The 27,845-nt window shown below is 35.4% G+C and overlaps 1 protein-coding gene across 2 annotated transcripts; it reads right to left on the reverse strand.

Annotated features, from left to right (window-relative positions):
- Positions 1-4,110: 4,110 nt before the first annotated feature.
- On the reverse strand, positions 4,111-27,737 carry LOC121880174 (GTP-binding protein 4-like). 2 transcript variants are annotated; one of them, XM_042387298.1, is made up of 12 exons: positions 27,629-27,737; positions 25,377-25,448; positions 23,433-23,603; positions 21,870-22,188; positions 20,214-20,329; positions 17,542-17,733; positions 16,854-17,018; positions 14,368-14,500; positions 12,136-12,347; positions 11,037-11,447; positions 8,096-8,284; positions 4,111-5,834 (listed from the first exon to the last, which is right to left on the reverse strand). In XM_042387298.1, the coding sequence occupies exons 2-11, from the start codon at positions 25,422-25,424 to the stop codon at positions 8,132-8,134; spliced, it is 1,920 nt and encodes a 639-aa protein (XP_042243232.1). In that variant the 5' UTR covers positions 25,425-25,448; positions 27,629-27,737; the 3' UTR covers positions 4,111-5,834; positions 8,096-8,131. The 2 variants fall into 2 exon arrangements, with proteins under 2 accessions (XP_042243232.1, XP_042243231.1); XM_042387297.1 differs by having other exon boundaries at positions 4,111-8,284.
- Positions 27,738-27,845: the final 108 nt, after the last annotated feature.

A 27,845-nucleotide genomic window follows, 5' to 3' on the forward strand; every position in this document is an offset into this window, starting at 1 on the left:
CCTTTATGGTGAGTCTGAAAGTACAGTAGTTGTGAAATAGTGTACAGTACAGTATATCACATTTTGATAATTAGCTCATTGTGATCAAACCAATATTATTTAAAGTGATTGATGCCCCTAAGTAAAGTTCTTATACAGAGTGAAAAGTTTTGCTGGATTACTGGTTCTTCCTCAACTGTTTAATCCATTTCCTGTGATGGTCCATGAGCTTTTCTTGTTTGTTCTTAGCTCACAGTTGTTATTACTTAAAAACAATGACTTTCTTTATTTACATTAGAAAGAAAAGTTCTAACTAAACTATTACAGTGTATCAGCTTCACAAACTTACTATAAGGAACATTTATATCAGTCTAGAGAATCATGCTTGTTCTACCTGTTCTGTGATAAATTCTTCCAGTCAAGTTATTTCATAGTTTTTCCATCAAAATGTCTGACAAAATAATGGAAAATTGTAATACAGTAGTCATTTAATAAATACAACTGCAGATGGCCCATAACATCTTGTCCTACTTACTCACTGTTGGCAAGTACTGGGCATGCACCGGCTCCTGAATGTACCTGAACCCGCTCCAGTGTTGGTCAAGTCTTGTCTTTAAATAGCTCACGCTCGGTGCCATCACAACACTCTGGTAGATTGTTCCAAGAGTTCACAACTCTCACTCCGAAAAAGTTTGCCCTCACAGTTTTCTGGACTTGCGGCTTCTTCAATCTTGGGCTGTGACCCCTTGTGGGGCGAGCGTCCGCCAGCTCCAAGTGAGGACACTCGACTGAGTAGTGACCCCTTGAGATGCCCGTCTGTAGTATAAGCTAGGCAAGTTCAGGCGCTCCAATCTTTTAATAATCAAGGTCCCACATCTGTTGGTACAGCCGATAATAAGTGGTTGGCAGTTTACAAGTAAACGAATTACCTTTTTTCTGGCAACATTGCACAGAATATCAACCACTCATAATAAAACTAAATGTGAAAGACAGCAATGCACAAAAATTTCTGGTGTCACCTGCAACCTATCTATTTATTAGTAAGTTTTTACCAATTTGTTTTATTTGTTAGTGTCCTTTATTAAGCTACAAGACATAATGTGTTTTGTTGTTGTTTTTCCATCACATGAGGTGACTATTATTGGGAAGTTAATACAAGATTTCTTTTTTTAAGCGAGAAACTTCTCTTTAACAACTGTTCAATTTGAGGTCTATTTAGTGGTGGTAACTCCTGTCACTGAAGGCCAACATTATTAACTACAAACATGACAAACTCATGGTACAATATCCTCGTTGCTCAAACAAACTTGTGGCTTCTGAGGTACAGTAATTGTGTCTTCACCTTGAGTGCTGTACTGTGTGAAAATGACACAAGTCAAAGTTAGACCAACTTGTCTGAGGTTGAAATGCATTCTTCATATTTCAAAGTATTGTGCAGTAGATTCTCTATATTAATAGCAAATAATATAAAACCAACTAATGACTTATCTTCAGTAATGACCTTTGAGGTTGAAGAATTTACAGCTAAACCACAGGTGGAATAAAGGTAACTTAATTATGCCAGACGAATAGGATTTTCAAACAAATACTCTGATCCTTCCCATTATTCTCTTAAGAGGCATGTTGGCATAAAAATGGTGACACCGATTACATCCCACTTGGAAGATTCCCATTTGGATGATCGTCTGTTTTATGTGATTTAACTTGACCCAACCTAACCTGATCATTTAACTCGGATGGTAAAATTATCATAAAACAGACGATTCTCTAAGTGAGAATTGTCCAAGTGGGATGACACCATCACACCAAACTCTTGTTCCAGTGGTAGTCCCTGAATTAGAATACTGTATTTTAATGCTAAAATAAATCCACTGTCTTACTTTTAAAATATTGCAGTGTTCAATAGATGAATAGCCAGTTTCATAGTGTTAATGTAATTCATTCAAGTAAATAAATAAAAATAATACTTTATAATAATCTTCCCAATGAAAAAGCTGTTACTTTGTATTTCAAAGTACAGTAAGGAACCAGCTGTGGATTCTTATATTTCTCCATGAATTTTAATCTACAGGGATATACAAGTCATATATCTATTACTGAACTGTACTCAACTGGTCTGACAGACTGCTGTACTGAGCTCAAGTTGGAGGAGTCATCAAAGTTTACCATAAACTTGTTCAGTACCAATGGGTGAAAATGTCTCTTTTGTTTCAGCCTTTATGTATTTAGTTATATTTTACATAATGAGGTGAGACACAACTTTGTTTATTATAACAGCTTATCTAACTTTGATGATTAACTCTTTAGTTTTGTGGATTATATCCCATTTGTACAATCGTCTGTTCTGTGTTATTTTATGTAACACCGTAACGTAACCTGATCATTTAACTAATATGGTAAACATTGCATAAAACAGACAATAGCCAAGTGGGATGATATCGTTTTGAGTACCCGGTACTGTACTGTATGATCTTCCTCCCAGACCATAATATATGCCATGTTTCTCTTTATCTATCAAGTGTTAATAACTGGATTTTCACATTCCCTTTGTTTATGTCTAGCATTTGTGTTTGGTTTATGTAATATTACAGCTTCTGCATTTATCAGCTTGATTCATAGTCTTAATTTAAGATGTTCTATGTGTTAGAGTACAATATTATTGTCTGGTTAATATTTCTAATTTGGAACTTTTTCTTTTTTAAAGGGCAGTATTGCATTATGTTATTGTCTCATTAATCTCTGATCACATATATGCAGTCATACAAAATTCAGTACTAAGTGCTTTATGTTCGGTGAGAATTCTTTATTTTTGTTTTCCCAAGTACGGTAACAAAAATATATGCGAATTTATACCTTAATATTAGTTACTGTATATGCTTATCTAGGAGAGTTCCTTTTTTGGTTATATATATATATATATATATATATATATATATATATATATATATATATATATATATATATATATATATATATATATATATATATATATATATATATATATATATATATATATATATATTTTTTTTTTTTTCATCAAACTACCCAGTACTTCATTATTATTGTTAATTTTACATTTCTATGATTATTATACTGTACTATAGTACAGTGTATATCCAATTTACATTGATAAAAACCAGTGTGCGTACTTCATTATTTTAAGTAAGACCTGTGAAAGGAATGAGGTCAATAGACATCTTCCATCAATTGTAATACTTAATATTTTCCACATCAGCAGGATAAAGGACGAGGTGTATAGTATTGCTATGCTTCTTTATACATGGGCTGTGTTTATAAAAGGTAGAATGTTTAAGTTACTCTGTTATGTAGTCTTTGTGTTGTAGGAAGTACAGTACAGTATAATTTTTGAGTTATCACAGGTTCAAATCACGAAAACGTAGCAGTTAGTGCTGTTTAAAGAAGTAATATGGTATCTGATCATGCAGTAATGTACCATAATTAAACAAAAGAGGAAATTAATTTTTGTCCAAAATAGGTAAGTGTCACAGTTACGTACTTAATGTTCCACCTTTTATCAAACTGCCTAATGCTTCATGACATTATAATGGAGGTATTGGTCTAAACTATGGTAGTCTTTCATATGGAATTAGTGGCAAATTAGTTGGGTTTAACCGAGAATTAATGAACCCGTTTTTATTAAAGATCGTTAGGTTAACAATCTTCTACAGTACAACAATAAGAGATATTTATCAAAATTATGGAAAAAAATTATTTATTAAAATAAATAAAATTTGAAGAATTGATCTTGTAGAAAAAATTTCAAATATGTGTATGCTGTATATTATAAAGTGTAGAAAATTATGATATAGTTTACAGATTCAAATGTTTCTTTGATATTGACACAACCAGATAAAAACAAACTTTTTATCAACATTATGTTTCTGACTACTGTACTATAGTATGTGCTCTGTTGGTGTACACTCCACCAATACCATCTCTTGTGCTGTCATGTATACAGTATTTACATGAATTTAAGGCTTATAGCCAGACTTGTAACAATTCACTGAACCTCTGCCACTTTGTTATCAGTTTATTTTATGCTGTAAAGAATGTTATAGGAGCCAAGATTATTGTTGAACAGGTTACAGAATAATTATTAACAACAGAAGGTATTAGCTAACATCTTTATTGTTTTGGTGTTAGAGCAGCACAGTAATATACTTGCCTGTTATCACTGTGACTAGTTTGATAATCACTTTAAAATGTCAAGTACTGTACAGTGTTCTTGTATAATGTTGCTTTGATTAGTGTCATTTCATTATGGCATTACTGAATAATTAGGTCCCATTTTCAGTTTAAAGTTAGGTAATATTCTGTTACAATGTCTTTAATCCACATGGTAGTGTGGAAGATAATTGAGCTTCCCGCCTCTATAGTTTTGTTTACAGTATGTCCAACAGCTTTTGTTTGTGTTCTACAAATTTTCGATATACAGAGTTCCCTTTATCATTTCCCCACACTTACTATGAACTGTCCCAGGATGAGTGAAAAGTGTCCAGAAAGTAAGTGTTGTGTCTACTCCAGAGAAGACAAAGACATCCATTGGGTTGGGTACTAAATTACAAATCTTAATGGCGAGTGTGTGTGTGTGTTGGACATTTGATGGTGTTTAAGGTCTTACCCCCACCACTGAGAGATCTAATCGTGGTAATGTTGCTTTAACCTTTTCATCAATCTAACTCCACATACAGTAGTACAAACCCCATACTCACCTCAACCAAACTTTACATTCCTATCATTCATTAGTCAAAAAAATTTTATTTAAACTTATTTACAACAGAAAATGTGTAGAATGTACAGAAAAACTTTTGTTTGGCATGAAATTTTCCTGGAACCTAACTCCAGTATTTCCATTAATTCTGATGGGACCAATTGATCCACTTTTGTCATTTCACTCGGTCACATTTTAAAAGTAATACAATCCTGGCATTATGAGAGGACACCCTGTATATTGCTCTTGATATGGAGGAGGGTTATGTGACACATAATTCATGGTGGTTTATATATACAGTATATATTCTCTTGCTGATGTAAGTGTCCCTGGCAAATACACTTAAAATAACATATGCAAGGGTTTCCAGATCATCCCTCTACAGTATTACAACTTGATATCTGGGTTAAAAATTAAAGTTTTTTGTATTAAATATGACTTGTGAGTTATGAAGCTGATGTACTGTATGTTAGGAAATTAAGCCTTGCCATTATAATCCACCAATACAAAGGAATTAGATTTATTAGGGATATTTTGGTACATTGTGTTCTTGTGCAGTATTACAACTCTAAACCCAAGGTTGGATGAATATTTTCATCCTATTTCTTTGTAAGCGGTTTTTTTTTACAATACTAATTTACAGTTTTAAAAATAACTCACGCAATTCCTAGCTACAGCACTTGAAGGCAAAAACAGGAAAACAGTTAAAAGAAAATTAATTTTTTCTTTAGCTCACCCTATTTTTTATTGGGTTCTGTTAGCTTTTTTTTTTAAGTTTTGGTCTTAATGACAAAATAGGTTTAACTGATTATCTTAGCTAAGATACAGGTATCTGAGCAAAGTCAGCACAATTACACGAGGATTTTGAGGATGACACAAAAGAACATAACGTTGTGTAACATTCATGTACAGTACTGTGCTTTAACAATAAGTGGGATATTAAATGTTTGTAATTGTGCTTTAGATATCTCTTTTAGGTCTTTCCTTGCTGAATAAAATAGTTATACAGTATTCAAATTTTAGTGTTCATAAATTTATGATCATCATATTCTTGCAGTAGAAGATTAACTTTTTAACTTGTGAAGTCCCATTGCTGAGTAGGGTGGTACAGCACAGTCCTTTCCTAAAAGACGAGAGGAGTTAAAGTGAATGTTGCTGGGTATTCAACTTTTATTATACAAGTGAAGGAATAAGACAGTCAGTGTAATAATGTATACATTGACTAAGAAACGGTCAAAGTATACTTGACATAATTCATTCGTCTTTCCTTAGTAATTAATATTAGATAAATTGCTTCATGTTTCATTTGTGTTACCAACAGTCAAGGTATATGGTATATGCCAGCAGCTCCATGATAGTATGTGTTGGCAGTGGTAGCATAACCTGGTAGTAAATAACTGCAGTACATTTAGAGCTTTGATATATTTTACAAACAAATGGTAAAAAGATTTACATTGTATTTGACCAATGATTTCTGAGTCGGTGTTTATCTACTATTCAACTGGTTTCATTCTTGCAGTGAAGAATTGATAGAAAGTTTGTGTTAATGTTTCTGGTGTGTATGACCTTCATGTGCAGTACCAAGTAGAATGTTGGGTCTTCAATGTAATGTTACATTTTAGGCCAGTACCTCCTCACAACACAACGATGATAAGGCCACATGCATCTGATACCCTTTACCTTTAATGCTCCTCATATTTTTGTATGTTAATGACCTTTCCTGGATGTCAGGTTCCTACATATAAGTACATAAAAATTTTGTACATAGAATAAATTGTTGAATTTTATGTTTGTTTATTTTGCCTTTGCTAGAAGTTTAATTTCATGAGAAAAATTAAGCTAAATACAATATGGTGTTTGAACATTATATACAGTATTGTACTTGCATAGATAGGTAGTTTGATTTGAGCATTTTTGGAATAACGCGATTGTTCAATTAATACCAAAAGCTAATTTACGCGCACCTATTTTTTTTAAATAACACGGTCAAGATAGTTTAAATTTGCCGCGGGTATTCGCCTGGCAGTGGAGTCGTGTGTGAAGCCTGGTAAGGTGCTTGCAAGTTATTACTATAAAGTCGCAGTCATATTAACATCAACGATTTTAATAATAATAATAATTATAATGTAATAATAAAGATTATTACTACTAATGATAATGAAGTATTCTGTACAACTGTGACGATGTCCAGCAAGCTTCCCACGAATCGCTTTCTCAGTTCACACCAGCACTACTTTTTCTCTGTGCTCTCATTTGCATTGTGTTTTTATCACGTACCTTTTTAGTGTTAAACGCTGTTTTCCCCATTGAGCATGTCTGGAAAATGTCCATCTGCCTCCTCTGGGGCACCTAAAGCTAAAAAGCCATGAAAAACAATCACAATGGACGTGAAATTAAATGTAATCACTCGCCTTCAGAGAGGAGAGCGTGTGTCGGAGGTTGGCTGTGTGCTTGGTTTAAGTGAGAGCACTGTTCGTACCCTGCACAGTATAGGTAAGCCCGACATCAACATCTTTACCCTCAGAAGTGATTAAGGATTTGCAAAGTGAGGATGAACTTAAGAGATTATTGCAAACACAAACAGGAACACAGGTAGCATGGATAAAACGGGTAAAATTGATACCGTAGGGTACCTGAGAGTATAACTGAAGGCTCCTCATATAATTTTAAATGCATATCAAGTTTTCACTCTGAAAGAGAAATTGAGGCTCATTCTGTGGGCGTAACAAGGAGGACTTGTTAAATGAACTGTCAACACACCATATCATCAGTGGCTTGCCTGCAGGAGATCAAGTAGATTCAGACAATGGACATGGGTTGATATTACTTCCAAATACTGAACTTGCTGAATCCATATCAATTAGACTTAACTGGTGATAACATTAAAGGGAAACTTGACAAAATACTGTACTGTATTACAAAATAAATAAAAGTTTGCATGTGCTTTATTTACCATAATGATTGTGTTAAGTCACTTGAAAAGGTAACCGGGATCAAGATATGTTTTGTTTTTTATGGACACTCTTGTAACATAACACTACTGTACAATAAAAGGTTTAATAAGTTTGTTGAGTGTGCAAGAATTTTTTAAACAATGGGATTAAAAATTCATATATCTGTACATATTTTATTGACATTGAAGAGTTCAGTACAGTATATTGTGTACTTATACTGTAATATAGCAATCTTGAGTTCATATTATTATAACTCCAACCTAGAATATTCTGTATACCAAATAAATAATTTGTAGAATAATGTTATTTATTCCAAATCAGCACAATTTCATGAATGATAAATACATCATTTTAGTTAGTAGGTAAATCTCAATACATAATACAATAACTACATATAGTATATAATAATAATAATAGTAAAACAACTTGCCTCCAACAATCTGCCACTCCAATTTCATCTGAGAGATTATCTTCTATTTGCTGTGCCAGAACTTTGCTTTCCAGCGAAGAGATGCTTGGGTTTAAGATTATAGACGTGACGATCAGCCTCACCCTTGCGACCATCTTTGTTTATGACTAACTGTGCCTTGCGCCCAATCTTCTTCAATTTCTTAGCCATCTGTGGAAGGATATTACTTATATTAATTCATATATCTAAATGTTAAAGTTTTAAATAGCAATGGAATAAGTTTAGTATTTAATTTTTATCCAAACATCATACAGTACACTAATGCAGTTTTAAAGTATGAAAACAGCCGAGATATGATTTTTTTTATATACAAATGAAGGATTGAGCCTAAAATCCCAATTATATGATTTGCCAGTCCATGGCCCAGCAAATTGTTGTAAAAAAAAATACACATTCTGCTCAAACCCAACAGTTCCATGTGATCATTATATTGTACTGGTAAATACCTCAAAATACTTAGAAATATGCTTATGGATATTTTCTACTCTCAAATATATGAATTTTTATTACTCGAGCTTTTAATGTTGTAAGTCAATTGTTCTTAGTTTAAGCAAATTATGGCCATACAATTATAGTTTTACTCTCTTTCTTTGTGCATGGATTTGGTCCACAACAAAAACGTTGCTGGTGATTCATAGAAATTGCCTAATACAGTAGAATAATTTCCCATTCATTTTTAGTCAACCCTCTGACTCTTTGGAATTCTGTTTTCTTTACTCTCTACTCAAAATAATATAAAGTCCCACTCAATAATCTTAGGACATTCTCTTCCCTCATGTGCTGATACCAACACCTAGCAGTTTTTGTTGTGTTTACTACAAACAGTTGTAAAATTCTGTGAATGAAAGTGGGGTTAGCGATTGACCTGTCCCTACAAAACATACCAAATTATTATCTTACTGATAATTACCTGTAATCTAACATTTACAGATCCTCAACAGACTTTTTTGTCTGGTATCAGTTTGACTTCCTATACACGTTTCTGACATTGTCTTGCATTGCATGTTACATGTTTTATATGTATAAACTTCAGATAAAGAGAGAACAACAGGCCTGTCAATATAAGTCACGACGACTGCCAGCACACGAGATTTTTTCCTTTGTCAACATCTTTAAAATTTTGCTTTTTAATGCTATCTTCAAAATTATTCTCTATTTAATCTATCTTTTACATTCATGGTATTTAAATCATAGTGAGTGAAATTATTTTGTTGTACAGGGGGTCCTTGTTATTGGAGTCATTGATATCTGTGGTTTTGCATTTACAAGGCCAAATTATTACCGAACAGTACGTAAAATGACCCCACATATATGATGATTACGAGGAATAATATCCGTGGAGGAAGCATATTGCCATTGTTACATGCAATGAAACTATAAAAGTTGTGGAATAATCATTACAATACTCTAACGTGGCTTTGAAATTAAGAAAATATAATAAAAAACTACAAAATAAAAAAAAATGTGTGGGTTCGTGAGGCAATGGACCGTAACTGCGTTGCTAACTCAGCACCTAATAGCACTCAGAGCGGGTGAGGCTGGGCTGTGAACTTTGTTATGGTTATTTTTCAACTTGTAACTTGGGGAGTACGTACAAGAAATAATTATCATATGGTTCAAAGCAAAGAATAAAAATTTGTTCATGCGAGCTGTGACCTAAGTTATGATTATTTTCAACACATAATTTCGGGTAGTGTACAGCATATATATATTTTTTCAGAGTCTGTTACAAGCACACACAATTGTTCATTCAAAATGTAAAAAACAAATAAAAAACAACTTAAGAAAAACATACTGTTCTGAATGTACTGTATATCGTTTCGCAATCTCAGTGAGTTTTATTTTTAAATTTCCGCATTTATTTTATTTATGGTTTAATTTAATTTACTGTTTTTGTCCCAAGTCGGTGACACTTGTGCCCGGGTCGGCTACTCCAAGGTAAAAAAAAAAAAAAGTTCAAGCGAGTTAGCACACAGATCTGGGGCAGGGGAGGGGCGAATGGCATGGGGGATCTCAGTTGCTCATCTCCTGTGTGGCTGCGACTCTGTGTATATGCCGTGACATCACATAGTAAGTGGGAGAGTGCAACTGGGCACAGTTACAACTTTCTGCCTAAATGCAAATGTTTATTTCCTACACATACACACCCATGCTCTTCATTTGTCCTTATTTTAGTTTCATATTATATTTTATTTATTTCTAAGCCATATTAGAGTATTGTAATGATTTTATTTTTGTTTTTCAAATGAGCACAGACAAGTGATAAACACGCTGAGGTAGCAAGAGATGCTCGTGCAAGACCCAAGCGTAAGGGAGGTTCAGGGATCAGACCTGTAGAAGTGGGGTTGTGTTGGGTAATTTAATACATTTCAGAATAATTTTGTATCTTTGGTCACCATCAAATCTTATTTCCCTCATTTCTTAAAGGCCAGAAATTCCCCTCTTTAAATGGCAAATTTCCAGTCCCTAATAGCCTCCGATAATGAGGACCCCCTATAAACAGATTTGGCAATATGTGCCCCCCTCTCCCTCATGCCTCGTCCATCCCATTAGAATTACTACCACACCATCCCCAGCCATAATGATATTAAGTAGTGTTCTTGTTATATCAATTATAAAAATCGTGAGCTAGAAAATGCTGGTTGTTGTGGCAATTTAGATATGTGGAGCCTGCATTAATGGGATTTTACTGTGTGAGTTAAAAATAGGACAAATGACATGCAAAATCAAAAGAACAGTATTGCTAAAATTGAAAGTTAAAGAAATAAGCATATAAAATGAAAGAAAATATAAACCAGCAAATTACAAAATTTGTGAGAAGTAAAGATTCAAGAAGTGCAAGATGCATAAATTTATAACCCATTATCAGCACAAACACACACTACAAAGTTAATTACAGTACCTTGACATCCCTCACTCCACTCTGATCACGAGGAGTTTTAGAACTTGATCGCACTCGGCCTTCTGAGTCCGTGCGAGCCTTCTTGAGTGGAGGACGTGACCTTGATGTACTTCTAGTGCGTGTAAAGTGACAGTCATTCACGTCACTCATATCCACTCCCAATTCTTCAAACTCTGACCTCAGACGAGATACAGATCTCTCACGCTCACGCTTCCTTGTGGCACGTGATATTACAGCTTTACCTTTAGGCTTATCAAGTCTGGCATTTATTGCATTGATTATTTTCTTTTCGCGAATCCTTTTGGCAAGTTTACGAATTTCCTTCATGGTCTCATCTTCCTCCTCGATATTTGTATCATAGAAACCATTCTTTTCACGAGCCTCTTCCTCTGCTAATAGTTGATTTAATTTCTGTTGAGAATAACCAATTAGTAATGACGTACAAAAACTCAATATAATAGAACTCCTTTGTAACAAAACATTAGTATACTTTACTAATACTAACAACTCATGTACACTCTCCCTTTAATGACAAATAAACCACAACAATATGCAGAACCTTCAAACATTCAACTTATAGCTGAGCTCAGTAGAATTATTCAACCAGGAACAGCCATAAAACCATCACATCGCAAAATCCACAGTAAAAGAAAATAATACCCCCTCCCAAGGAAAAATTTTAAAGATACATTTTTACACATTTTTTTAACCCTTAAACTGTGACGTGACATGCATTAAACGATAGGATTTTCATGCTCGTTTGAAAGTTGTCACATGTCCCAGTAGACTTCTCATGCCTTCATAGGGCTCTCAGTTACCTGGCAGTCATCATGGATGTCACATGTTCATTGTCATTAGCAGCAGTCTGCCCCCCTTCCCCATGTTTCTTCCTACCCCATACTTACTTGGCCCCCTTACACTCACTGAACACTTTACCCCAGCATACAACAGAGAAGATTTTCCTATAGTTGCAAGTTAAGGGTTAAAAACTGAGTGATGATGAATGACACACAGAATAGGATAAAATAATCAGTCCTTTCAGCCATACCAGGAAGACATAAAAATATAGCCACCAATTTACAAATGCAAATTTCCTTACTGTCATGATATCAGGATCAACAAAATCAGCCACATTGTATCCTTCCCAAAACTGTGGAATCTTGTCATATTTCCACTCCTCATTCTCCAGGTCCTTGTTTTTGTTGAGGTCAAGACTGTAGTCATCCATCAACTCCTCCTCTAGATCTCGTTCTAGTTTCTTTTTGGGCTCGGAAACTTCCATCTTCTCTTTATCAGCTTTCTGGACAGTTTCTGTTGATGATGAAAAATAAATGGAGTTGCAATCATTAAGTGTTGAGAGGATAAGTTTTATCAAAAGTGACAGTTTGGGGTACCAGTACAGTACGACTTAATTTCTGATAAATGAATACCTGATTCTGTAATCTTCAATACTGTATATTGTAAAAGCATCCTATTGCTACAAAGAAGGATGACAAATCCATACTCATTCTGCTTTTACATCAATATGGCTCCTGCTAAATTTTCCATACACATTTTGGTCAGTGGCCTTTACATACTTGGAACACTTCCTATGAGTTTCTTGGTAAACACATCACCATTTACAAAAATAAACTTGTTATGCTTGTTCTACAGGTACAACACCGATTATCCGGAAACTGATGGTCCGGCACCTCCTTTAGTCCAGACAAAATTATGAGAGGGCACTTAACTTCCCTCCCAGCCAGGGTGAAGGTAGTTTAAGGTTTAAAGCTTATATCTTATAATAACTAGCTGACTAGATAGTGATTAATTTGAGTATAAACATCATATAGATTGCACGAGATAAAATTTTTAGTCTAGTGTACCTGTAGTACATTTGAGAAAAAAGTGTGTACAGTAATGCTGCTCAAAATTATGTTTTTTTTTCACATTTATTATTTGTTTAATATATGTTTATAGCAGTCCATGGTGCTTTAGAGACACAGGAGGTGTATCATTAGTGGGTCAGAGGTGTATTGTGGAATTATTATTACCGGACCTCGGTTGGCCCGGCAAAACGGATAATCTGGCAAGGCCTTGAAACCAAGGGTGCAGGAAAATCGGTGGTGGACCTGTAACATATTAGGTGTGAAAATATGGGAAAAGCATGAATGTACCGAAGAAAAAGGAGAAGTACTGTAACTGTACACAATATATGTTGCCCTCACTTATTCTGAGGGTAGTCTTCCTAGCAGAGGCCAATACTGGAGGTCCCTGAGTTAAGTACATCCAACTTACGAACATCCGCCAATACGGTTCCATAAAGTTAAACTTGAAATTTATTTATTTTTCTTCAGGGACAACCCACCCCAGCACATAAGACAACACATTATGCTTCCAATATCTTCCTAGGTGGTAGTACCTCCCTGTTTGATAGCTGCCCACCACCTTTACCAGATGATGTATTTTTCACTTTCATTATTCCCATAAGCACATAACAAATTTGGGAGGCTGGGGACCGGCCACCCTCAAAAACTCCCATCTACCCTTGATATATCTCTGCCATGCACACTGTCAAGCAAGGAAATAAAGACATATGAAGCAATCATAATAGGCATTAAATAAGGAATGTGAGCATAAATTGAGACATTTATTTGCGTTGAAACGTTGAGTCGGCATTTCTCCCCGAGGCTGGAGGAACATTTTGATTGGTCTATCACTGCTCTTATTATGCCTTATCACATCAAACTTGACAGTAAGACTCGGTCTTATGTGATGTCTTAGGGGCAGCACAAGAGGAACTATTGCTGGAGCATTTCGGCATGATTTCATAACACACGATGTCGGAAACAACGAAAAAACAGGGTAAGTGTAAACACGTACTGTACAGAGAGGCAAAAATGAGTCGGAGGCAGCGAGCAGAACCCCCTCGAGGCAAGAATTTGCATCACGGCTCTTCCCACCAAATACAAAACAGCTCTGATGCTCCTCCCCCAATTGTTGGATCAATGGGGTAGTAAAAAAAAACAACTTGAGTATTTCCCCCAAAAAGTAATCATCAGCTATACCAAATGGCAATTAATGGGACATTGATTTACGGGATATACCAGTATTATATTGTAATATTTGAAGTATTTGAGGGATTCAGTTTATAGCGAATTCGTTCAGAATGAGAAGGTGCTACTGAAATCTGAGGAGGGGTTCGGTATATAGAGATAATACTGTACATTCTACTTTTACCAGACTTATTTTAACTAAGAAGACGAGATTCTCAAGACTCCATCACAAATAATAACACAAATACAGTCCTTCCTGCATTTTCAAACTTCTTGCAATGACAAATCCAACTCACCAGGAATGAAAGGTTTTCTTTCTTTCTGATCTCTCTGTGAAGGCATAGCTACATGAACACGGTTCAGTATAGAATCTGCCTTCCTTGTGCGCATCTTTGCATCCACCCGCTTTGCTAACAATCGATCACAAGCCTGAAATACAAATTACAAGTTATCAAAAATACAATCTTCATTTTTATTTATTTTTTAATTCATAAATCAGAAAGCCCTATACTCTCTGAATATTGAACAAGAGATAAAAAATAATCTTATATGTACAGTACAACTAAAAACATTGCTGAATTTCATTTTTGAATGGGATAAAATTATTTAATACCACTTACATAATGTGTCTGGTAATTCATTAGTGTTTCCTTCATACTGTACCTTTCTTTGCCAAATAGAAAGGTAACTCAAATACCCTTAGATATAACATGCCACATGGAAATTCTCCTTGGAGAATACAGTATAACTTCTTATACATACTCACAAACAAAACCTCATCATAAAAGGCAATTCAAACTAATTGTAATATCTCCATTAGCCGGAATCCCTCAAACCCAGAACTCTCTGATAGCAGGAACTGAAAGTTTCTCGGAAAATCTTTCCCAAAGCCGTAATTTTCCAGAAATTCCAACTTTGGGAAAAATTTTCCGAGGGACACATTTTCTGGAAAATTCAGAGAAAATTTTCCCAATACCTGGAAAATTCTAGGGATGGGGGATTTTTTTCCGGCTTGGAGAGAGTCGTCTAGTTACCCGGAAATCTTTCATTCCCGGAAGCACTCCGCACCAATTGCTCCGGCTAATGGAGATATCTCTGTACACTGTGTTGTGATCAACTCAACTCTCCCAAACTGAGGCAAACACACATTCAATTTAATGCCCAAGTACAAACTATTTCATCTTTTAATAAACTAATTTCTGTATCATAATCTATTTTAAAATCCTCATAAATATTTATTGCATACATTATTTAACCCACTTAATGCGACTGGTCTGAATTGTACCTTCAGTGTGGCACTTCTGACACATAATGGGTTTCTGTCTACAGTCAACTACCAGAGCTAGATCCTGCCACATGTAAACATTAATTGGGTTAAGTATGCCTCTTCTTCCAGTAAAATTGACTTGTAATTTTAACCTGAAGATCTGTTCCCAAAAAGAAATGTCCTCCATGAGGTCCAGCTGTACTGTATATTCTTCTGTCCTATTCTGTTTCCAGTTCTCTCTGACTGGGTCTATCCTACTGGATGAGGTGGTTATGAGAGGTAGATTTCAACCACTAAAAGACCACAATTAATGTAGACTGAGGTATATACGTGCAAGAGGTTGGTCACATACACATGGCTAAGGCTAGCCTAGCCTACCTTGAACTTGGGAAGGATTGGAATAAAATGTAATATTTAATATAACTCAATTAAAAGTATAAGCTAAAGATCCTACTGTACAATAACACAGTGGTTAATGCTTAGAGACTACCCTCATTATGTCTCTAACAAATGGGGCCTCGACTCTCTGCCTTTTGCTGAAAGTCAAGGAAGTCCGACTTGAGCTTTGTTCTCAATGGCTGTTTCCGAGAAAAATAAAAAGCTATGAATGACATGTCAGTTCTGGATTCAAAATGGAGTATGAAGTATGCTGCTTGGGTAGGATTGTCACTTTTCAGAAAACCAGTCTTACACACACAAATGGTGAGAGAGGGGGGGCGGGGGATAATGATGAAGGAGGGAAGGGCCTTTAGCTTGCAGTAATGGTTATCAGAATGTATATCCTAGTGCCCTGGTAGAAATTAGTGTTTAAATACACTAATATTCCTACCACTTATAACTGTTCTAAATACATACTAAAGACAAGCTGGACGAGAACATTCCGTGTACCACTAACAAAAATATTCAACTTTTTTCCTCCTCATAATCAGGTAAGTATTATTGAAAATAATCATCAGGACTTAATACCCTTAAAAATTGGTGTAAAACTAAGATGATTCCTGAATTTATCATCTCAACTGTGAGAGCCTTAGGACTAACAACTCTTCAACAAAGATACAATAGTGCAGATACTAGAGATATTCAAAATCTTGAAAAGGATGTCACTTGCCACCAACAGGGGAGGGAACAAAACCTCTAGCTCGTGAAGATGCCCTGAAGGACAAATCAAATAAAAAGAAAATCTTCTTTACACAGAAGGTGATAAGCCTATGGAACAGTCTACCAGCCGTGGAAGTGACAACAGTACAGCACTGGGCTTCAAAACAGCCCTTGACAAGAATATCAAGATCAATGGAAAGACCCTAATCAAGCCACTGGCCTTCTTCCCTCAGTATGGCCACCTCTAGTTTGAGGGGCCATTAGACAAATAAGGTAACTAAATTTCTTCCCCAACTTCAATAATTATTCAATGAGACTTACCACCAAAAACTGACAATGTTCATTAAACTATAAGCACAGCACATTTTCAAAACTTAAAAATATAATAATTTTTGTTGGTATCAAAGCCATGCTCACCTCCTTCTTAACTTCCATAACCCCCTGCTGTGTGAGAGTAGACATTTCCAAGACAGGAATACCCTCACGCTCTAGAGAAGCAATTAGTTCTCGCTTCTCTGGGTACTTTTCCCCTAGTTCCTCCAGGTTCATGACATCTACCTTGTTGCAGGCCACTAACAAAGGCTGAAACAATGGAAAATATAACACAATTATTGATAGAATTTATCTTTTATTTCATTTGAAGATTGCAAAAAATAATCATCAGTAAATCCAGTGCCAGTATAGATGATTACTCTCCTTTGAAAGTGAAAATTTGGGTAAAAGGTGCCAAACAAAAACAATGAATTTTTTTTACTGAATTAGAATAATTTACACATTTATATTATTTTACCAATAACTAACCAGCAAATTAAGGTATTAATGTGATAAATTTCATCAATCATCAATAGAAATCTGGATCAATTCTAAAAAACTTGACTGACAATGTTCAATATTCAATATATTTGTTTCCCAACAAAATATATCCAATTGGTTATTATCCCATCTATAATTTGGGTTACTCTGTCCTGTCTGTAAAATACATGGGTGCAGTAGAGGCAGCTGTATAACAAAGTGTTTGCACGAAAAGTACTCATAGTTAAGAGGGACAGCTAACTGTGCTTTAGATAGAATAGCTTAAAAATAAAAGTATTAGTTTTTAATTTACCTTATTTGCAAACAGTGGTTTTATGCTCTCAAATATTTTCATCTGTTGCTCTATCTGTACATCACATGTTTCAGAAATGTCTAAAAAGAAGATGACAGCTGCACGGATGTGAGCTAATGCTGTAATGGCCTGTAACTCAATGGTGTTCATCTCGTCAAATGAACGGTCCAATATTCCAGGGGTATCAATCACCTGGAATAAATAAAGTAAAAACACTGAAGAAATCTTAAAAGTATACCTGCTTTATTATTATTCTTTATACTGTTTTACAAGTGCTGTATGAAGGAGCCTCTTTGTATTGCACACTCATAAACCATGGAATCAGCGCAACATCTTTAGCAACTGGTGTAACGAAACTTGTTTATTTAACAAATTCCAAAGTTTTGCCAAACACAATATATACAAAAATTACTATCAGAAATATTATGCTATAATTATCCTCTAATTTGAAACATATGCAGGTAGGGGACCATTATCTGGCATCCTGAATGCTCCAAAAACTGGCTAAGTTCTGAAACAAATTATTTAAAATCAGCACCAAAAGCAATGGTAATTCCCAGGCTGAACAGGGATATTTCCAACCATTCCCCACCTGTGAGCTATATACTTATCCTCCCGTATTTGCAAACTCCATATTTATGAATTCACTTACTAAAAAAAAAAATTATTGGCGACCCCATTATTCAAGATTCGCCATCGAAATTCAGCTATCCATGAGGCTGTTGGAATTTTTTGACCAACCATTGGCAGATGTGCATCTACCACACACGCTCCAAGGTTAGTCAGTTCTCTCGTGTACCGCAACGTCCTCCCTCCCTCACCCCACCCAGTATTTTGGGTATAAGGTGCTGTTCATTGCACCACGGAGTATCTAGGGCACCAGAAATAATATTCAGCAGCCCCTCGTAAAATTTGGTTCCCATCGTACTGACCCAGCAACACCCAACAACCTCCCCCAGTCATGCTAGACCACTGTATGCAGAATGTCTCCACTTTTATAGTAAATCCAATATCATACTTTATTTAATTTACAGTGCAATTCCTCTTATCCAAATTCCAACTATTTTGAATCACCTAGGTATCTGAACTTTGTTCCCTTTGGTCCTGTTCAGAAAAAATTTAAATTTAGTTCAACAATCTAAATGCAACTGAAGTCATTCATTCGCATGTCTATTACCAGTAGCGCTATAACTGTTTTGATAAAAAAATTGCTATGATAAACAATAAAATTGATACATAGCCTATTATAAAATAGAACAGCACATATTTTATGTACAAAATATAGCTCCATCCACACTCAAACCATCACATGGGTGATGCCACACAACTAACTCTGAGAAGTGTGTGTATGTCGTGAAATCACACAGTACAGTTCAATGCCTCCACACCTTGTCTCTTCACTTTTTATTATTTTATAGTTTTATTTTGTATTTTCTTTATTTCTCAGCCATATTACAATAATGCAACTTTTACTCCTTTATTCTGTATTAGAGAAAGCGGTTTTAGTAGAGTAGACTATAATAATACGAGTTATGTAAATTACGTATTATTTACATACTCGGACTTGAATGTGGAGAAAACAATTACAGGGGGCCCACAAGTTCGCGGATTTTTATTTAGCTGGCCTCTATTATTCATGGATGACACCCTGGATGTACCCAAGAATGTCTGTGGGTAGTTTTAAAGTTGCCGGCATTTTTGCGGCTGGGACAGGGAGCCATTTCTTCTAGACTAATTTCCTTTACCTGTATTGTAAATATGTGTGTGTATGTGTGTAGACACACACACATACATAGTATATAAATACAATACAGGGAAAAGAAATAATTGTCTTAAGGGCAAACACAAAGGGAATATACATTTCTTTGTACACAAGTAAAAATGTACCCCCCACCGGTCAGGAAATGTTATTCGCGGATTTGACGATTCGTGGCCATTTTGAGAACCTAACCCCCGCGAATTTGGGGGGCCCTGTATTTTTGTTATAATTTATAAACTTGTATTACAAAAACTCACTTCATATAAACATCAACACCATCTCTGAAACATTTATCATTTCTAACCCAAAATATTATGACTGAAATGATAATCTTGGTAGTCATGGTACCATACCCTAGTTTTGAAATAAGGTATTAAAACCAGTTTAAGTGAATTCACGATTCTTGACGATTTCCAAGAACATAACCCTCGCACATATGTTTGGATAAGAGTATGTTATGCTATACATGTACTGTTGCTTTTTTTCAACTCAAAATTTTGGGTAGACACATAACTCTGTACTCTTACTATGATCTTAAAAGGAATATCCTATCCTTTTACAATCCAGTGATATTAAAATTATCCAAAATAGAAAATGAATCTGGGATACAGATTATAGATAACTAATATATTCTGTAGCAGTATTTAAAAACCACATTCTGTAAACACGACACATGGTTTAAAGAAATTGTGACTTAAAAATATGGATACACTGTGGCAGATTTAATAAAGAAAATGTAGCAATAATGAGGCTCTTCTCATTAGCTGCTGTACAATGCTTGATTCAAATTAATATACAGTACCAATAATGATATACAAAACATCTATAACAAAGAAAGTGATCAAATTGATATGCCTATAACTATACAATGTACATTTACAACAAAGAAAACTTGAAATTATACACCACGAACCTGCCATCTGAGGTACTCATAGTCTGTGTGGCCCACGTATAGTGATTTGGTAGTGAAGGCATAAGGTTGGACCTCTACATCAGCGTGGGTTATAAGATTAATAAATGATGATTTTCCTGTAAAAAATAGAAAAGAAAAAAAGTAGAATAATTAAATATTTGGGAGGAGGTAACTCTGCTGATGGAATGATGAGTAACGAATGAAACCACTGAAAAAATATGGAGATAGAGAGAGAGAATGTAAATGGATGCAAAGACAAAAATGTATTGGATGTATGTTGAGCTGACATTATTATATAAGTGTGATATATGGACTTGGGATACAAACGGAAGAAGTAACATACAGTATGTGCACGACAGCAATATTTACAACCTCACTTCCAAAATTGTGACTTGTACTGTGCCCATCAAGTCGTGAGTTGACAACCCAAGCTGAGTTTAACAAGGACTTTTGGTAGAAATCAAACAATTCGCCACATTTTCCTATTACAACCATCATCCCCAAAAAGGAATTGACCCAGATAATCTTTTTTATAATGAGTCAGGATTGAGGGCCACTGCACAATTAATAAGATAAGAGCAACATTTCTTGATCAGTAAGAAGAGATCATCTAGGTAGGATGCACAATTTAAAAAATAATTAGGAATTCTGGAAAATAAACAAATAAAAGACAGTACCTCACTGTCTTTTGTGTCTACCAATTATTTTCAACCTACAAGTAATTTGGAAAAAAATTCCAGTATAGGAAATATCTTAAATTAAGATATTAACAAATTATACACTAATGTATAACCTCACTAATTCATACATTTTCCACAAGGGCAAAATATCTGGAAATTTGTAACAGTTTTCATTCAATTATAACAAATTTACCCAAGCAGTTTCCTTTTGTGGGCCCACTAGGGTACTAATTCATATATTTTGATCATTCATTTCATATGCAGCACAGTACAGTACCCCCTGCCACCAATAAAAATCTTAGTCCTTCAGTTTGTTAATGTGAACTCCACTCCATTTCTTGTGACCTTTAATCAGTCTAGCCAATATCTACCAAAATTTTAGAATTTATTATAATTTTAACTATGTAACCAATAGTGCTGACAGCACAATACCATCAATAATTTTCCAAGCCTTAACAAGATGCTAACATACCTGAAAACAGTACAGTAAACCCTCGATAACTCAGATTTCATATACTCGGCATGGATAAGGTCTCGGAATGTATTGGTGTAACTCGGGAAATGCTGATATGTAAAATTATCTGGGAAAATTTTGGCATATCTGGCCACCTGCATCACCCACCATGCCTCTGTGTCACCTACCATGCATCTATGTCACCTAATATGATGCTTCATTCTTCACCTGCAGTGTTGCTAAGTGTTACTTTTTTACATTTAGTTATTACATGTATACACATATATGGGTCAATAATTTTTAAGTGTTGTATTTTTGTAAGAGGGGGGGAAATGCCTCAATAAGTCAGAATTTGGGATACGTTGGCAAGGCCAGAGCCCCATATGTGCCGAGTTACTGAGGGCTTACTGTATACAGAGCATAAATATTACTACTGATGGTTTAACAATTCCAGACAACTACTTTTATGGTCCACCAACATCATATAATTAAGAATTGAACCCCATGGGCATAATTTCTTACCAGCATTGGGACAGCCACACAACAGCAGTGATCGTGTAATGGGATCAATAGAAGGAAGCCTTGAAATGTGCTGCCTAACATCCTCAAGATACTTTAGAGGAGGTCCTTGTTTCTTCATGATAGTTGCCATACGTCCCAAGGCGCTCTTCTTTAACTGCTTACATCTGTACAGTGAGTCACCATACTTGAGCAGCTTATTGTAGTCACTTGCAACTTTGTCTATAAGATGTCTCGCCATATTTATCTGACCCAGTGCAAGCTTGTAGTGGTCTTTGTTGTACAGGGTATTCAACAAGTCTGCATAAAAAGGATGCAGGTCCTGAAAAATGAGAACTTTACATTATGAATGACTAATTCACACAAAATACAAATCCTATAATTGCTTCACCTCTTGTCAAGTAATTTAAACACTTATAACATCACAGAAAATTAAATCAACAAAGTGCAGCAGTGAACATTAATACTGCCAGGTACAGGAATACCTCGGTTATCGCAATGTGTTCCTAAAACTATTGAAACTCCAGACTTATTAGAGCAGGTCCCAATCCACAAAATGCAAAAGTCTGGGAAAAAAAGTGGGTGGGGGTAAACACTGCTTACCTGGACTGATTAAAGAAAACCAATTGTTGTTACTACACTTGCAACAACTAAAGTCTGTAAGTGCATAACAAGGTTAGTAGAAACACTATAACATCAACAATAAAAATATTTACCCTCCTAAATCTACCACACAAATGGTCAAGTTAATATCAGTAAATAATCTAATGTTTTATTACCACTTTAAGGGCTTCAGACACAGTAAGTACAGTTCACACAACTTTCATTCTTGTAAACAAACTCACGGGTAGACGTCATGCAGTGATAGAGTAATGGTGGTACTGATGGTAATTTTGACTTAGGGTGTTTCTTTGTTTATTTGCTGTGGAATTTAATTTGAATAAAATTTGAGTTTTTTTTTTACTTGCAGGGCATCTGATACAGTTACCCTTTCCCCTAAAAGTTCTGTAACTGCGGAACTTTTGGCTGCATAATGAACCCGAGCACTAAACAAAATTTCCTTAAGTGTGAAATTCCATATACTGTACAGTACAGGGGTGCCATATATTGAGGACTTTCTATTACTTATATTCTTTTTGAGATTCCTGTACGTAGTCTTTATTAACCTGCAATTAATGAAACCACATTTTTGACAAGGGTCCACTACAAGGTTTTCTTATACAAGTTCCAAGAAACAAAAGATCAAGTAATATTTCTTATCTGTATATTAATTGCAACACATTTCTAAGCATGCAATTACTCTGGGAAGGAGGGAAGGTTGGAAACCTAATCCTTAAGAGAGAGAGAGAAAAAAAAAAAAAAAAGCTGGGGGAAAGTGTAAGTTGGTTAATCTTTGGATTCCCCGAGTCCAAACTCTCAGGTGTTATACATTAGTCGGCCTGAACAGGCATCAGGTGGTAAAATGTGATCGACACTAACCTAACAGCAGACTCCAGATAATTCATTGACTAACATTTCTCAACCATATAATAATTGGTAAATCAATGAAATGCAAACAAGTCTTACCTCTAATTTTGGAAACTCCGTGATAATGGCAGTTAACTTATCATGGAAATTCTGCTGTGTATATTTGACTTTGGTCATGTAGAAACGACGTATACGTGATATCTTGAACTGTTTGTGGACAACTGTCGGGGTCTTGCGCTGTGTCTTGGACAGTATGATGTCCACAAAGTCCTGAAAATATAAATGGCAATTACAATACAGCATATGATAAAATGTTGTTATGATCAAGTCATAATACAGGTTCATATATTAAATCAGAAGGTTGGATGCAAGGACAAAGTGATGGTTACAAATGGTTTAATGAAGTGGCAAATGATTGTACCTGCATTGATAATTACTGTACAGTACTGAACTATAAAATAATTACCAAGAAAGAAAAGTACGGGTGAAAACACAACCATCGTACAGTACGGGTATTGATATTAATTCTTGCAAATTTCACTTTCCCAATTGTAGGCTTCATAACTAAGTTCCCCATAAGTTACTTTCAAGAAAAAGTGTCTCAACCTTTCCCTATGGTCTTCCTTACTCAAGTCTTAAAATTTTCTGGTAAATGGCAAATCTCAGTAAAATGTAGATGACTTCTCTCATGCCTCAAGTTTTCTGAGAGGACACAGGATGTTGAAAGATATGGAGGCTTTATTTTGATATTCCTCCTTCTGGTGACTCATAACACACTGCTGCTTATTAGCCAACTAGGGGGTCCCAATGCATATGTCTATGTTCATAACTTGAGGTTTTTCACAAGTGGTAGTTTCTAGAATGCAGTTGGTGATGTTACTGCCTGAAGCCAATGAACTAAGTCTAGAATTATAATAAAGTGACAATATTGCTCTCTACAGATAAGCAAGAGTAGAAATAAAAATTGCCAAGGAGTGAATTCAGTTCCAGAAACGAAGTGGAAATGTCACAGAATAAAAGGATATCCTAATGTATTTGGTGCCATAGACTACACATACATTATTTAAATAAAGGCACCACCACACGGCCTAACACAACCATTAACCGATGTATTAATAATTTATTGTATCATTAACAGGGAAGACATACTGTATATACTTCACCCTCTTCAATAATAAAAATATACACTATTAATAATAAAACATTAGATAAACAATCTCTAATGATAAATAATAAACTACAATTGAAAACAATTAAACCTGTCAATCCATTGTTCTTTTCACGTGTGACTGTTTGTGCGTCATCTGCTAGCATGGCTAATTTGTGATTGGTTAATATTCCTTCAGTGATTTTTTCCGGACACAGTGATTGGTCTAGCGAAGAATCAAAACAAATGCACCAAAACTCTCTGTGGTGGTACCTTACTGAGCTAAGCTTCCAGTCAAGGCCCGTATGACCTGTTAGTGAATCACCAAGATCGCATGGTCACTGTGGCCTTGAGGGAAGAAGTGGTTGTTAGGTTAGGTGGTACAGCGGTAAGCCGGTAACCTGCATGAGAAGTGTGACCCTACCAAACATTGCCTGTTTTCTCTGGATACTCAAGTTTCCTCCTGCACTACACAGTACAGAAAAAAATTGAAACCAAATGCTTCAGTTAGTGTGAAACATGACATATTGCACTGATAAATACTGCACATCCAGTGAAGGTCCAGCATCAATCAGTTGGCTTAAAACTTATCATCTGATATTTTGGAGTATGTCTGATATATCCAGCAAGAGGTGCAATGTTGGTTCTATCAGAAATATGGCTTTATTAAACCAGTAGTTTATGTGTTCCGTCAAACATCAATGGTAGCCTAACACGTGACACTTTTCTTATACAGTAGAGTACTGTATTCACCAGACAAGGGCAAAACAAAACATGGTGTAAACTAACCTTTTCCTAATTTGTCCTTAAATTCAAATTTCAGTAAAGGTGATATCAGTTGGCGGGTAACTATAGTGTATAGGAATAAATGATCTACAAATCAAACTGTAACATACCTTTGCCGATGGGACGGTGGTGATCTTTTTAAAGTTATAGTGTGACATCTTGTATCTGTTGTGAGGCTGAACCTGTAACAAAACAATAAAAAAATTTACATGAGAACAGATAATAATAATAGTAGTTGTAATATTAATACATTATTAACTAATAGAAAGTAGGTTCTTTCCATACAGTACTGTGGTGTAATGGTCAACATGGTCACCTTGCAAGCGTGCGGACCCGGGTTCGATCTGCGCGCAAGGTGAAACTATGGGCAAGTTTCTTTACGCCATTTGCCTCTGTCTACCCAGCAGTAATTGGGAAACCGGATGTTAATTGATTTGCGGATCGTGTTCCGGGGTAATGGTTAGCCAGTGCAGTTGATGAGTTGTCCGGTCTTCTGGGACTATTCCTTGACACTGGGTCATGCAGCTCGTTAACTTAGGGTGTGGTTGTTGTGTTGGCAACAGCTTCTTCACCTTAAACAAATTCTTGCCTAGGTGGCCCTTGGGCTGGACATCCTCGTTACATGAGGGGCAACCATTATTATCCATGTGACAATCTTGATACATAATGGCAACACAAGTGACATGATATGATTTTTGCACGGTTAAAATGGAGGAAAATTATATATATATATATATATATATATATTATATATATAATGATTACACTATAAATGCATATGGGGAGTCACTTAGGTCTGGTCAGCTACTATTTAACCCATAACTTCGGTAGAGTGATTCACCTGTCAACCCGCCAGAAGAGTGGGAACCAAATATGAGTCCATAACCAAACTTAGTTTGGCCCTGGTGAATTCGGTGGGGTTTGGGCTCGCGAGAGGTTGCACCATGAGCGGAGGATGACAAGTGAGGAGTAAGGAGGGTGGGAGACACAGCAAACACTGATGTGCAAGCACGATCAGCAATAACATTAGCAGGAAGCACTTACTTACCATATTTCTTTATTTTGTTAATTTCTGTATTGTCTGTATGTACAAACTTATTATGGAAACTAGTCTTATTTTATTCAGTTTTATGTAAGATTAGTTCAAAGTGCAGATTGAGAAAAAATTAAGAAAATGACTTACTCACTCACATGTAGCTTTTTTCAGTTTATACTACAGTAAAGCCCCATAATTCAAAATAATAAGAGGCTCTAACCCTTACAAATTATGAGATTTAACTTAATATGAAGGACCAAACTCTTATCAAATGTGATTGGATATAAAAGATCACTGGGATTGTTGTGCTGCTCATCCTTTGAAATACTTGAATGTGATTGACTGTCATTGTTTATATCTGCCACATCACAGCTGATGACGGGACTGTAAGTATTACTGTCTCAATTCACCTATAGTATCTAGAAAACTAAGCATTTACACAAGAAAATGAATGGAACTGAAAATAATCAGCATACCAAACTGTGTCTAAAAACAACCCCCATAATTACTGAACCGCTGACGGAAACGTCTCGTATACTGTATTACCCAAACAAGCAGCTGAAGTGTTATCTTTCAACATTACCTCCCAAATAATGACTAAGAAAGTTGAAAGGTAACTTAACCTATATCTAAATCCAAATAACAAAATATTACCTGTAACTCTTTCTATAGAAGCTGGCGGGGACGTTAAAATGAATCTTGACACCCCATACACTAAGTGACTGAGTGAAGTACTAGTGCTGCTAATGGGAGCCTAGGGGCCTAATATATATATATATACTAAATGAAGCATTTGCCCGAGAAATGAATATCATATCCAAACTCAACAATCAAAGTATTGTAAGAAAAAGATTCATCAAAACAAATTATTAGGCGATGGATATATCATCAATATTAACCCAGGTTTTATTAGGTTCTGTGCCTGTCATATCATTTTTATTACTTACTACCATCCAAAGAACATGTGGAAAAAATGAAGGAAATCAGTATTACTGGTATCTTGGTTATCAGTAAAATACATCGTGTCACAGAATAAAACCGTCTTAGTTTTGTCTGGTTATTGATACAAAAAAACCTGAATCTGTCCTCTACTACCGTATAAATTGACCTTGACCAGTTAAAGTGTATGGCTTGTTTATAATGGTTATCTAAATACTCCTCATAACTTTATTATCCATCTCAATATTGGTCTTAGTTATTCCAGGATCAACCCGAGTGACCTTACACATCCCATATGTACTATTCCTGGCCCAGTGTACCTCGTGGCACTCCACACACAAAGTATTAGCTACTACACACAATCCATAAAACTAGCAAAGTACTTACCAATTAAAATAAAAGTGACGTCTAATACAATAGGTCAAGAAGGAACAGTAAGGGCTGCCTCAACACGCTACCTCGCCCTCGTGTTCCTGGTGCCATTATGTCCACTTGGTCAACATTACTATATTATTGCATCTATACTTTTTATTTTACATTATATATAATTTAGTATAGAAAAATATCGTAAATTATGAATAGTAATTCAAAGAAACTTCTTACA

This window comes from Homarus americanus, unplaced genomic scaffold (genome assembly GCF_018991925.1).
Source record: "Homarus americanus isolate GMGI-L3 unplaced genomic scaffold, GMGI_Hamer_2.0 scaffold30108, whole genome shotgun sequence".
NCBI lineage: Eukaryota > Metazoa > Arthropoda > Malacostraca > Decapoda > Nephropidae > Homarus > Homarus americanus.

Bases quoted from the DNA above. Each gene is read 5' to 3' on its own strand.
- LOC121880174 (XM_042387298.1), bottom strand. From the start codon at position 25,424: ATGTCACACTATAACTTTAAAAAGATCACCACCGTCCCATCGGCAAAG. The intron at 22,189-23,432 runs GTAAGACTTGTT...CTCATTTTTCAG, and splicing joins CGGAGTTTCCAAAATTAGAG to GACCTGCATCCTTTTTATGC. The intron at 20,330-21,869 runs GTAAGAAATTAT...TATTTTTTACAG, and splicing joins GTGTGGCTGTCCCAATGCTG to GAAAATCATCATTTATTAAT.